Below are 13,331 nucleotides of genomic sequence, written 5' to 3' on the forward strand. Positions count from 1 at the left end.
AACAGATCCTTTGGTCTGAACAATCCATGCCAAACATGTTCTCAAACTAAACTATTCCCACTTGCCTGTGCTTGGCCCATATCACTCCAAACTTCCCTTTTCTTGTACTTCATAGAATTCCTATAGTGTGGATGAAGGCCACTTGGCCCATCGAATCCACACTGCACCTCTAAAGATCATCCCACCCAGACCCCTATCCTATCCCTGCAAGCTTTCATCTTCCCATGGCTAATCCATTCAGCTTACACATGACTGGACACAATGGGGCAATTTAGCATGGCCATTCCATCTAACCTGCAGATCTTTGGAATGGGGGAGGAAACCCACACAGACACGGGGAGAATGTGCAAATTCCACACAGTCAGTTGACTGGAGGCTGGATTGGAACCCAGGTCCCTGGCTCTGTGAGGCAGCAGTGCTAACCACTGAGCCACCCCAACTTATCAAAATGTCTTTTAAACATTGTAGCTGTACCTGCATCCACCACTTTCACTGGCAGTTCATTCCACGCATGAGCCACTGTGTTTAAAAACATTGGCCCTCGTGTCTTTTTAAATCTTTCTTCTCTCACCTTAAAAATGTGCCCTCCAGTTTTGAACTCCCCCACCCTAGAATTGGAATATTGTTTATTGTCCTGTGTACTTAAGTGCAGAAGTCCAGGAGTACAGTGACAAGTTTGCAATGTCACCTTAGTTACAAACTGTCTAAGCACAAATCTTAGATCCAAAAAGCGCAATAAATATGAAAAAAAAAGTTGCCTGACAGTGATTCACAGTATAAGTTAAAAATAACATCCTAGTTAAAAGGATAAACATTACAGTCTGATAAACCAATCACCGATAAACATTACATTGTAGTAGCACACCCTAGGGAAAAGACCCTTGCCATTCACCTTATCAATGCCCCTCGTGATTTTATAAACTTTAATAAAGTTACCCTTCAACCTCCTACGCTCCAGGAAAGAAGTCCCGGACTTTCCAATCTGTTTTTACATCTCAAACACTCTCTTCCTGGCAGCATCCTGGTAAATCTTTTCTGAACCCTGTCCAGTTTAATAATAGCCTTCCTATGTACAAGGCAACCACACCTTGACACTGTACTCCAGAAGATGCCTCATCAACATCCAGTACAACCTCAACATGACGCCCGACTCCTATAGTCAATGGTATGAGCAGTGAAGGCAAGCTTGCTAAATGCTGTGGACCTGTCTCGCAAATTTCAAAGAATTATGTACCTGAACCCCTAGGTCTCTCTGTTCTACCAAGGCCTTACCATTGACTATATAAGTCCTGCCAACTTGTTTATATCACCAAAATGCAATATCTCACATTTATCCAAATTAAATTCCATGTGTCACTCTTTAGTTCATTGACTCATTTGATCAAGATCTCTTTGTAATATTAGATAATCTTCACTGCCCAATATACCACCAATTTTGGTGTCATCCCCAAACTTACTGTCTTCTATATTCCTATCCAAATCAATTATATAAATGACAAACAAAAGTGGACTGATTTTTGTGGAACACTGCTGGTCACAGGCACTGGTGGGTTGAATTTGGTTTGCAGTGAGGGGAAACGCTGAAGTGCTTTCTGTAAGGGGCTCAGTGGTCAGCACTGCTGCCTCACAGCGCCAGGGACCTACGTTCAACTCCCGCCTCTGGTGACTGTCTGTGTGAAGTTTGCACGTTCTCCCCGTGTCTGTGTGGGTTTCCTCCGGGTGCTCCGGTTTCCTCCCACAGTCCAAAGATATACAGGTTAAGTGAATTGGCCATGCTAAATTGCCCATAGCGTTCAGGGATGTGTAGGCTTAAGTGCATTAGTCAGTCTGAAAAACAACCATCCACCACCACCCTCTGTTTCCTACCATAAAGCCAATTTTGTGTCCAACTGACAAGCTCATCCATGTGAAAACCTGTCAAAGGCTTTACTAATGTCCAAGTAAATAATGTCCACTACCCTGCCCTCATCCACCTCTTTGGTTACTTCATTGAAAATAAACTCAATCAAGTTTGTAAGACACAATTTTCCTTGCACAAAGTGATGCGGACTGTCCCTAATCAATCCTTGCTGCTCCAAATGAATGTAAAAGCTATCTTTCAGAATCACATTCAATAATGTGCTCACTGCCTATGTCAGACTCACAGGCTTTCCAAACTTCTCCTTACAGCCTTTCTGAAATAATTGCACAACATTCGCCGCACTTCAGTCTTTCACTCATGTTTATTGATGATATAAGTATTTCTGTAATTCCCTAATTTCCACCCTAATTTCCCACAATATCCTGGGATACACTTGATCAGGTCATGTAGATTTATCTACATTTATGTTTTCCAAGACCTCCAGCATTCCCTCCTCTGTAATGTGAACTGTTCTCAAAATATCTGTATTTATTTCTGAGTTCTCTAGCCCTCCATTTCTTTTTAGATTCCCTACAGTGTGGAAACAGGCCCTTCAGCCCAACAAGTCCACACAGACCCTCCGAAGAGTAACCCACCCAGACCCATTTCCCTCTGACTAATGCACCTCACATTATGGCAATTTTAGCATGGCCAATTCACCTGACCTGCACATCTTTTGTATTATGGGAGGAAACTGGAGCACCCAGAGGAAACCCACACAGACATGGGGAGAATGTGCAAACTCCACACAGACAGTCGCCTGAGGCGGGAATTGAACAAACTGGCACAAAATATTCAAGTTATACCTCTCCCATCTCCTGAGGTTTAACACAAAAAAATGATCTTTAAGAGGTGCATCCAACATAGTTAGGGAAAGGATTAAGGCTTTGCAGAGTGAATATAAAGGGTTAGGTAAAAAGTTAAAAAAACAGGACATTAAAAGTAGTAATCTCTGGTTTACATCTGGTACCGCGCTTTAAGGAGGGAATGAATGAAAGGATAGAGGAGATAGATCAATGGCTGAAGAAGTGGTGCAGTGTGCAGAGATTCAGTTTCCGGGATCATTGGGATTTCTTCTGGAACAGAAAACACCTGTTCAAAAAGGACAAGTTTCACCTGAACTGGAAAGGGACCAATATCCTGGTGGGGAGATTTGCTAGTTCCATTTCGGGAGCCTGTAGACATTTTTGTAATAGTGAAAACAGAAAAAAAAAATGAAGATAGTTCTGAATCAGGAAAGAGCAAGTTAATTACAAAAGACAGATGAGAAAGTCGGAAAACGAAGTAACTCTGCATTTATTTCAAGAGGTGTTACAGGTAAAACTGATGAGCTTACAGCATGTATCGGAACATGGGACTGGGATGTAGAGGCTATCAGAATCTTGGCTGAGGGAAGGACAGGACTGGCAGCTTAATGTTCCATGATTCAGATGAAATTGAAAAGGGTGGGATCCTCAACAGTGGGGAGGCTAGTATGAAGCTGGAATGAGATACAGTAATCAGAAACATTAAGTGGAAGAGACAGGTCGGGGTGGAACATGACAGGGAGTGAGGAATACCTAATCGATTGAATTGCATCCAATTCAATGCAAGAGGGCTGACAGGTAAAGCCAATGGACTTGGCGTGGATAGGTACGCACAACTGGGATATTATAGCCATTACAGAAACATGGCTAAAGGAGGGACAGGACTGGCAGAGCAATGTGCCAGGGTACAGGTGCTTTAGGTGAGACAGAGCAAGAGGGGAGGGGGAGTTGCATTTTTGATTAAGGTGAGTATCGGAGCAGCAGTCAGAGATGAAATAACTGAAGAATCATCCAGTGAGGCTTTGTGGGTGGAGCTAAGAAATAAGAAGGGGATGATGACGGTATTGGGGTTGTACTATAGGCCCCCAAATAGTCAATGGGAATTAAAGGAACAACTAATGCAGAAAGACTGTGGAGACTTGCAGGAGAAATAGGGTTGTCATAGGAGGGCATTTTAATTTTCTTAACATAGACTGGCACTGCCAGAGCTTTAAAGGCTGAGATGGGGTGGAATTTGTTATATTCAGGAAGGGGCAAAACTCCACCTAGTCTTGGGAAATAGGGGCGGGCATCTGACTGAGCTGACAGTGGGGGAGCACTTTGGGACCAGTGACCATAGTTCTATTAATTTTAAAATAATTATGGAGAGGGACAAAACTGGTCCACAGGTTCAAGTTCTACGTTGAGGCAAGGTGAATTTTGATGGAATTAGACAGGAGCTTGCAGGGGTTGATTGGAGTAGTTTGTTTGCAGGGAAGGGGACCTCCAGCAAGTGACTGGCCTTTAAAAGTGAGAGAACTAGAGTTCAAGGTCCATATGTTCCTGTGATGGTGAAGCTGGGATCAAGGGAATCCCTGAAGGTATCAGGAATTAAGGGCTTTTGCCCGAAATGTCGATATTCCTGCTCCTGTGATGCTGCCTGACCTGCTGTGCTTTTCCAGCACCACTCTAATCTTGACTCTGATCTCCAGCATCTGCAGTCCTGACTTTCGCATAGAGAATACAGGAGTTTACTGAAGAAGGTAGAGTGAAAAGGCAGCAGAAGATAGCCTTGGCTGAGAAGGTTAGGGTGAATCCAAAGAGGTTCTTTAAGTATATTAAAGGAAAAAGAATAACTGGAGAGAGAATACGGCCCGTCAAGGACCAATATGTCATATATGTGTAAAACTTCAGGAGATGGGTGAGGTTGCCAATGAATATTTCTCCTCTGTGTTTACCATGGAGAAAGACATAAAGACTTGGGAACTTGGGGAAGTTAGTGGTGACATCTTGGGGACAGTCCATATCACAGGAGAGGAGGTGTTGGATAAATTAGAATGTATGGAGGTGGATAGATCTTCTTGTCCTGACCAGATGAATCCAAGAACACTGCAAGAATCTAGAGAAGAAATTGCAGGGGTCCTCGCTGATATTTTTGAATTATCGTTAGCCACCAGTGAGGTCCCGGAAGATTGGAGGGTAGCGAATGTTGGGCCATTATTCAAGGAGGGCTGCAAATTAAAGCCTTGGCAGTATAGATCAGTAAGCCTAATGTCTGTGGTGGGTAACTTACTTGAGAAGATTCTGAGGGATAAAATACGGTTTGATTTGGAGTAGACAGCATGGCTTTGTGCATGGGAGATCATGCCTCACAAATTTATTAGAGATCTTTGATAAAGGAAGGTTGATGAGGGCAGGGTGATAGACGTAGTCTATATGGATTTCAGTGAGGCTTTGGTTAAGGTTCCACATGATAGGCTGCTCTGGAAGGTTAGCTCGTTTGGAATCCAGGGGGAGCTGGCAAATCAGATACACAATTAGTTTGATGGTAGGAAGCAGAGGGTTATATCAGAAGGATATTTCTTGGACTGGAGGCCTGTGACTAGTGGAGTGCCTCAGGGATCAATGCTGGGCCCATTGCTGTTTGTTATCTATATCAGTGATCTGGATGAGAATGTACAAGGTATGATTAGTAAGCTTGCAGGTGACACAAACATGGGGTATCGTGGAGAAAGAGGAAGGTTATCAGAAATTGCAGCAGGACCTTGATCAGCTGGGGAAGTGGGCCAAGAAATGGCAATTGGAGTTTAACACAGATAAGTGTGAGATCTTGCATCTTGGAAAATCAAATCCAAGTGAATGGTAGGGCCTTAAGGAGGGTTGTGGAACAGAGAGTCCTTGGAGTTCAGGTGCAAGGTTCCCTGAGAGTAGAGTCAGAGGTAGACAGGGCAGTGAAGAAGACTTTTGACCCACTGGCCTTCATCAGTCAGGACATTGAGTATAGGGAAGTGTTGGGAAGTTATATTGCAGTTGTACAGGATGTTAGTGAGGCCGCACTTCGAGTACTGTGTTCAATTTTGGTCACCTTGCAATAGGATGGATGTTGTTAAACTGGAAAGAGTGCAGAAGAAATGAGTAAGGATGTTGCCAGGACTCAAGGGACTGAATCATAGGGAGAGGTCGGACAAGGGGTCGTGTGTAGGAGACTGAGGGGGGATCTTATAGAAGTGTTATAAGATCATGAGAGGCATGGATAGGGTGAATGCACTCAGTCTTGTTTCCCAGGGTTGAGGAATCAAGGACTAGAGGGCATCAGTTTAAAGTTGGAAGGGTAAAAATAAAAGGGAACATGAGGGGCAATGTTTTACACAGAGGGTGGTATGCATATGGAATGAGCTGCCAACAGAAGTTATTGAGGTGGGTACATTAACAACATTTAAAAGTCATTTGGACAAATACATAGATAGGAAAGGATACGGCCCAAGTGCAGAGAAATGGGGTTAGCGTGGATGGACAATTTGGTCGGCATGGACCAGTTTGGGCTGAAGGGCCTGTCTCCATGCTGTAGGACTCTATGACTCTTTGATAGAAAGAGAGGAGAGGGAGTGACATTTTTTGATTCAGGGAAATGTCAATACTGTAATTAGAGAAGGTATAACTGAGGGATCATTTCGTGAAAGTATATGGGTTGAAACTAGAAATAAGAAAGGAAAGATTACCTTGATGGGATTGTACTCCAGGCACCTGAATAATCAGAGGAAAATTGAGAAGCAAATATGTAGAGAGATCTCAAATATACGTAAGAATGATAAGGTTGCAACAGTAAGGGATTTCACTTTGTAAACATTGACTGGGACTGCCATAATGTTAAAGGTTTGGATAGTGGAGAATTTGTTCAATGTGTTCAAGAAAATTTTCTTTATGAATATGTGTATGTTCCTACTAGAAAAGGAGCAAAACTTGACCTTCTCTTGGGAAATAGGGCAAGGCAAGTGACTGAAGTGTTAGTTGGGGAACGCTTTTGATATGGTCATAATACTATAAGTTTTAAAATAGTTAAAGAAAACGATAAGTCTTCCATTAAAGTTAAAATTTTTAATTGGAGTAAGGCGAATTGTAAGGGTGTGTGACAAGAACTTTCAAAAGTTGATTGGAATAGACTGTCTACAGATAAAGGGACGAATGGCCAGTGGGAGGCCTTCAAAAGTGAGATAAAAGAGTTCAGAGGCATCATGTTCTTGTTAAAGTGAAAGGTGAAGCTGGTAAATGACCAAAAGGATGTGGATGCTTTGGAGAGGTTACAGAGGAGGTTCACCAGGATGTTGCCTGGTCTGGGGGGCACTAGCTTTAAAGAGAGGTTGAGTAGATTAGGATTATTTTCATTAGAAAGATGGAGGTTGAGGGGTTGACCTGATTGAGGTCTACAAAATCATGAGAGGTATAGACGGGGTGGATAGCAAGAAGCTTTTTCCCAGAGTGGGGGACTTAATTACTAAGGGGTACGAGCTTAAGGTGAGAGGGGAAAAGTTAAAGGGAGATCTGTGTGGAAAGTTCTTCACACAGAGGATGGTGGGTGCCTGGATCGCGTTGCCAGCGGAGGTGGTAGAGGCAGGAACGATAGCGTCATTTAAGATGTATCTAGACACATACATGAATGGGCAGGGAGCAGAGGGATACAGATCCTTAGAGAATAGGCGACAGGTTTAGATCGAGGATCTGGATTGGTGAAAGCTTGGAGGGCCGGAGAGCCTGTTCCTCTGCTGTAATGATCTTTGTTCTTTGTCAGATTAGGGAACAATGGATGAATTGTTATAGTGTTGCGATTCTAGTCAAGAATGAAAAAGAATCATATATTAGATATAGACAACTGAGATCAACTGAATCTCCTGAAGAGTGGAAAGAGTCGAGGGACCTTCTTAATAAGGAAATCAGGAAGACAAAGCGGGGTATCAGATCGTCCTGACAATTAAGAACACAAGAACAAAGAGAACAGAAGAGAAGTACAGCACAGGAACAGGCCCTTCGGCCCTCCAAGCCTGTGCTGATCATTATGCCCTCACTAAACTAAACAACAAACCTTCTGCCCTTATTCGGTTTGTATCCCTCTATTCCCTCCCTATTCATGTAACCATCCAGGTGCCTCTTAAACGTTGCTAGGTGCCTGCTTCCACCACCTCCTCTGGCAGTGTGTTCCAGACTGTTATCACTCTCTGCATGAGAAAACTTCCCTCGCACATCTCCCTTAAACTTTCCCCCTCTCACCTTAAACCTGTGTCCCCTTGTAATTGAAACTTCAGCCCTGGGAAAAAGCCTCTGACTATCCACCCTATCCATGCCTCTTATAATTTTGTAGACCTCTGTCAGGTCTCCTCTCAGCCACCATCTTTCCAGTGAAAACAATCCTGGTCTTTTTAACCTTTCCTCATAGCCAATGTCCTTGAGACCAGGCAACTTTCCTGAAGTAGGGCTTATGCCCGAAACGTCGATTCTCCTGCTCCTCGGATGCTGCCTGGCCTGCTGCGCTTTTCCAGCACCACACTTTTCAACTTCCTGGTGAACCCTCTTTGCTCTCTCTCCAAAGTTTCCATGTCCTTCTTGTAGTGTGGTAACCAAAACTGCACACAATACTGAAAATGTGTTGCTGGAAAAGCGCAGCAGGTCAGGCAGCATCCAAGGAACAGGAGAATCGACGTTTCGGGCACAAGCCCTTCTTCAGGAATCATGCTTATGCCCAAAACATCGATTCTCCTGTTCCTTGGATGCTGCCTGACCTGCTGCGCTTTTCCAGCAACACATTTTCAGCTCTGATTCTTCTAGGAGAAAGTGAGGACAGCAGATGCTGGACACAATACTCCCAATGCAGCCTAACAAGCGTTTTATATGGCCACATCATGGTTCGCCAACTCTTGTTCACCATGCCCTGGCTGATGAAGGCCAGCATGCCATATGCCTTCTGAATCATTGTGGCCACCTTTAGGGAACTGTGAACCTGCACACCCAAATCCGTCTGTGTGTTAATGTTCATGGACAGATGCATTTGCAGCTGGTAAGTTGGTGAGGATCAGGTCAAATGTTTTTTTGTCTCTTGGTTCCCTCACCATCTGCTCCAGGCCCAATCTCACAGCTATGTCCTTTAGGGCCTAATAACCTAGATCAGTAGAGCAGCTGCCAAGCCATTCTTGGTGGTGGATATTTAAATCCTCCACCCAGAATGCATGTTGTGTCCATGCCACCTTTTATCTGTCCAGCTGGTGGGACAGCACATATCCAGGCATAATGATTGGTGGGGTCTGGGACATTATCTGTAAGGCATAATTCAACAAAATTGACTATGTCAGGCTGATGCTTGAGGAGAGACAGATCTCCTAATTTTAACACTAGTGCCCAGATGTTAGTATGGAGGACTTTGCAGAGTTGGTAGGGCTGTTTCTGCCATTGTTGTTTCTGGTGCCAAGGTCACTGCCAGGTGGTCTGTCCAGTTTAATTTCTTTGTTGAGACTTTATAGCGATTGATACAAATGAGTGGCTTGCTAGGTCATTTCAGAGGGCAGTTGAGAGTTAACCAGATTGCTGTAGGTCTGGAGTCACATATAGGCCAGACCAGGTAAGGATGGGCAGATTTCTTTCCCCGAAGGACATTTAGTGAACTAGATGAGTCCTGCTCTTTGCACCTGTAAATCTCTCTTGCCCCTTTATCACCTACAACTTGTAACTACCCCTCTTTGGCACTTGTAACTCCTATCTAACCCTTTTACCATTTGAAATTCTGATCTATTGCCTTTATACCTGTATCTCTCTATCTTTTTTCCATCTGATAACTCACATGGGAGGTCTAGAAAGCTTTATTTTATTTCAATGCTTTCTTTTAATTCGAGGACCCTGATGTGAATAGTTGTGGTTCCAACATGGAACCCATTGGAACTCCGCTAGTCACCAGCTGCCATCCTAAAATAACCTTTTATCTCTAATCTCTGCCTTCTGCCAGTCAGCGAATTGTCTATCCATGCTAGTACCTTACACCTAACAATGTGGGCTCTTGTCTTATTTAACAGCCTCCTGTGCGGCTCCCTGTCAAAGGCTTCTAAAATCCCAATTAATCATGTCCACTTTGTCTCTCCTTTGTCTAACTTGTTCATTACCTACTCACAGAATACTAACAAATCGTGGGTGGCACGGTGGCACTGCTGCCTTCACAGCGCCAGAGACCCGGGTTCAATTCCCACCTCAGATGACTACTGTGTGGAGTTTGCACATTCTCCCTGTGTCTGCATGGGTTTCCTCCCACAGTCCAAAAATGTGCAGGTTAGGTGAATTGGCCATGCTAAATTGCCCGTAGTGTTAGGTAAAGGGACAAATGTAGGGGATTGGGTCTAGGTGGGTTGCTCTTCGGAGGGGCGGTGTGGACTTGTTGGGCTGAAGGGCCTGTTTCCACACTGTAAGTAATCTAATCTAAATTTATCAGACATGACCTCCCCTTGATGAAGCCTTGCTGATTCATCCCTATTTCACCATGCACTTCCAAGTGCTCCATAATCTTATCCTTAATAATGAACTCTAAATACTTACCAACAACCAAAGTTAGGTTTAACTGGCCAATAGTTTCCAGTCATCTGCCTCCCTCCCTTCCTAAGCAGTAGTGTTACATTACTCATTTTCTGGTTCTCTGGGACTCTCCCTCATTCCAGTGACCCCTGAAAAATCACCACCGATGTCTCCACAATCTTCTCAGCTATCTCCTTTGGAACTCTGGGGTGTAGTCCATCTGGTCTAGGTGATTTATTCAGCTTCTGACCTTTCAGCTTCCCCAGTACTTTCACGTTAGTCACTTCCACTGCAGGAACCTCCACCCCCTGACTCTCTTGAAGTTCTGGTATACTGCTGGTATCTTCCACTGTGAAAACTGATTCAGAGTACCTTTCTGTTCCTCTGTCATTTCCTCAGTTCTGCGTTACTATGTTTCTTGCCTCATTTTCTTGCTGGTTTTTTAAGGCTTCCCAATCTACTGGCTCCTTGCTTATCTTCACCATATTCCATCCTTTTTCCTTTTGCTTTTATGTTGTGCTTGACTTCCCTTGCCAGCGATGATTGCTTCATCCTCTCCACAGGATGAATTTCTGCTGTGCATCCTGAATTACCCCCAGAAACCCCTGCCATTGTTGTTCCACTGATTTCCCTCTTAGGCTTTCATGACTCTATGATTAGAGTGGTACTGGAAAAGCACAGCAGGTCAGGCAGCATACGAGGAGCAGGAAAATCAACGTTTCGGGCAGGAGCCCTTCATCAGGAAATTCAGATGCTGCCTGACCTGCTGTGTTTTTCCAGCACCACTCTAATCTTGACTCCTAATCTCCAGCATCTGCAGTCTTCACTTTCGCCTTCCGTGACTCTATGACTGTAACTCTGACCAGCTGCTCCCTCATGTCTTGTAGTTAACTTCACTCAATTGTAATGCTGTCACATCTGATTCCAGCTTCTCTCTCTCAAAGTGCAGGGTCACTTCTATCATGTTATGGTCACTGTCCCCCTAGGGGGTTCCTTCACCATGGCTCCACCTCAAGTCAAATCAAATCTGCTTCAATGCACATCACCAAATCTAGAATTGCCTGTTGCCTAATGGGCTCCACCACAAGCTATTCCAAAAACATCTCGTAGACATTCCACAAATACCTTTTCTTGAGATCCGCTACCAATCTGATTTTTCCAATCCATATAATTATGGTAACAGTGCCTTTGCTATCTCCTGATTTATTTTCTTCCCACATCCTGACTACTGCGAGGAGGCACGGTGGCACGGTGGTTAGCACTGCTGCCTCACAGCACCAGAGTCCTGGGTTCAATTCCCACCTCAGGCGGCTGACTGTGTGAAGTTTGCACATTGTCTGCATGGGTTTCCTCTGGGTGCTCCAATTTCCTCCCACCGTCCAAAAATGTGCAGGTTAGGTGAATTGGCTATGCTAAATTGCCTGTAGTGCTAGGTGCAGGGGTAAATGTAGGGGAATGGGTCTGGTTGGGTGCGCTTTGTTGAGCCGAAGGGCCTGTTCCCACGCTGTAACTAACCTAATGTAATTCCCATTAGGGTCTTTTTCCATTTGCAGTTCCTCAACCCACACAAATTCTACAACTTCCCACTCTATTATCACTTCCTGCTATCAGTTCAGTTTCATTCCTTACTAACAAAGCAACCCCACCACCTTTGCCCAGCTGCCTGTCCTTCCGATAGGGTGTGTGTCCTTGGATATTTAGTTCCCAGCCCTGATCCCTTTACAGAATGTGCTAATTTCAATTTGTGCTACAAACTCATTTACCTTGTTTCATACACTGCATGTATTTAACTACAACACCTTCAGTCTTGCATTTACTGCCCCCCCCGCCCCCCCCCCCCCCCCCCACTCCCCACCTTCTCTGCTATGCCTGAAGGTGGACTCCTGATTCTTTCCATGTTCTCTGTCCTATTACTTGGTCTGGAAACTTTAATGACTTTTGCTGAGTCCTTCCCCACTTTAAATGTTTTCATAATTTTCCAAGTAATCAAACCGTCCCCCCAAATATTGAAAGCCCTATCCACAGCCCTAGGTATGCACTTTGTCAGGATTCTGATCACAGCGTGATTCAGGTGGAGCACACCCTATTGGAACAGCTCCCTCCTTCCCTCGTACAAAGTCCCATGAATTTGAACCTGTTTCTCCCACATTAATCTTTGAGCCACGTGTTTACTTTTTTGATCTAGTTGACCCTGTGTCACTTTGTTCATGGAGAGTACTACGTTTTCAGTTCTGCTTTTTCATTTAGCCCCGAGCTGCTCATATTACTTCAGCAGAATCTCCTTCCTCTTTCTACCTATGTCATTGGTACCTGGTGGACCACAGCAACTGGATCTTTTCCCTCCTATTTCCAGTTCCTCTATAGTACCGGCTGGTTCCTTTGATCCCTCCTCCTGGTTTAGTCACAAAAGTCCAGACAATGTTAGGTCATTTCTTCGAGGATAAGAACATAGTCTGGGTCGTGGCAGAGGTTTGCTGAGGAGGGCAGTCAGTTACACGTGTGCCACCACACTCAGGTGGTAACTTTCTGCCTTTGGACCCTGCAGCGATACCTTTATGTCAAACCTCCTCCCAGGTGGTATGCCTGGTGATGTACTTGGTCCTCAAGGATGACACATTGCTCCTGTTCCTGACTCCGTGAGGGTCTTCAGGTCTCCCTCCGGATTCCAGGACCTGATCAATGTCTGAAATGTAGTCGACTTGTGCCAGCTCTTCCCCATTGTCAAGAGTAGTGGCTGCCATTAGAGAACCATTACTCAGACATTCACACTTCCACTAATCTTCCAAAGGAAAATATTCTGCCTGGAAGTCTGTGGTGAGTGGTGTTCCACAGGGCTCTGTCCTTGGGCCTCTATTGTTTGTAATTTTTATTAATGACTTGGATGAGGAGATTGAAGGATGGGTCAGCAAGTTTGCAGATGACACAAAGGTTGGAGGTGTCGTTGACAGAATAGAGGGCTGTTGTAGGCTGCAGCGGGACATTGACAGGATGCAGAGATGGGCTGAGAGATGGTAGATGGAGTTCAACCTGGATAAATACGAGGTGATGCGTTTTGGAAGGTCGAGTTTGAAAGCTGAGTACAGGATTAAAGATAGGATTCTTGG

The 13,331-nt window shown here is 44.5% G+C and overlaps 1 protein-coding gene across 1 annotated transcript in view; it reads left to right on the forward strand.

Moving 5' to 3' along the window:
- The window catches only part of rapsn (receptor-associated protein of the synapse, 43kD), a 34,846-nt gene that overhangs the window by 1,107 nt on the left and 20,408 nt on the right, over positions 1-13,331 (forward strand). Inside the window, exon 2 of the mRNA XM_043706349.1 lies at positions 12,475-12,647. Coding sequence (XP_043562284.1) covers positions 12,475-12,647 — 173 coding nt within the window. The remainder of the gene's footprint in view (positions 1-12,474; positions 12,648-13,331) is intronic.

The sequence above is a fragment of the Chiloscyllium plagiosum genome, chromosome 16 (assembly GCF_004010195.1).
Source record: "Chiloscyllium plagiosum isolate BGI_BamShark_2017 chromosome 16, ASM401019v2, whole genome shotgun sequence".
Lineage (NCBI taxonomy): Eukaryota > Metazoa > Chordata > Chondrichthyes > Orectolobiformes > Hemiscylliidae > Chiloscyllium > Chiloscyllium plagiosum.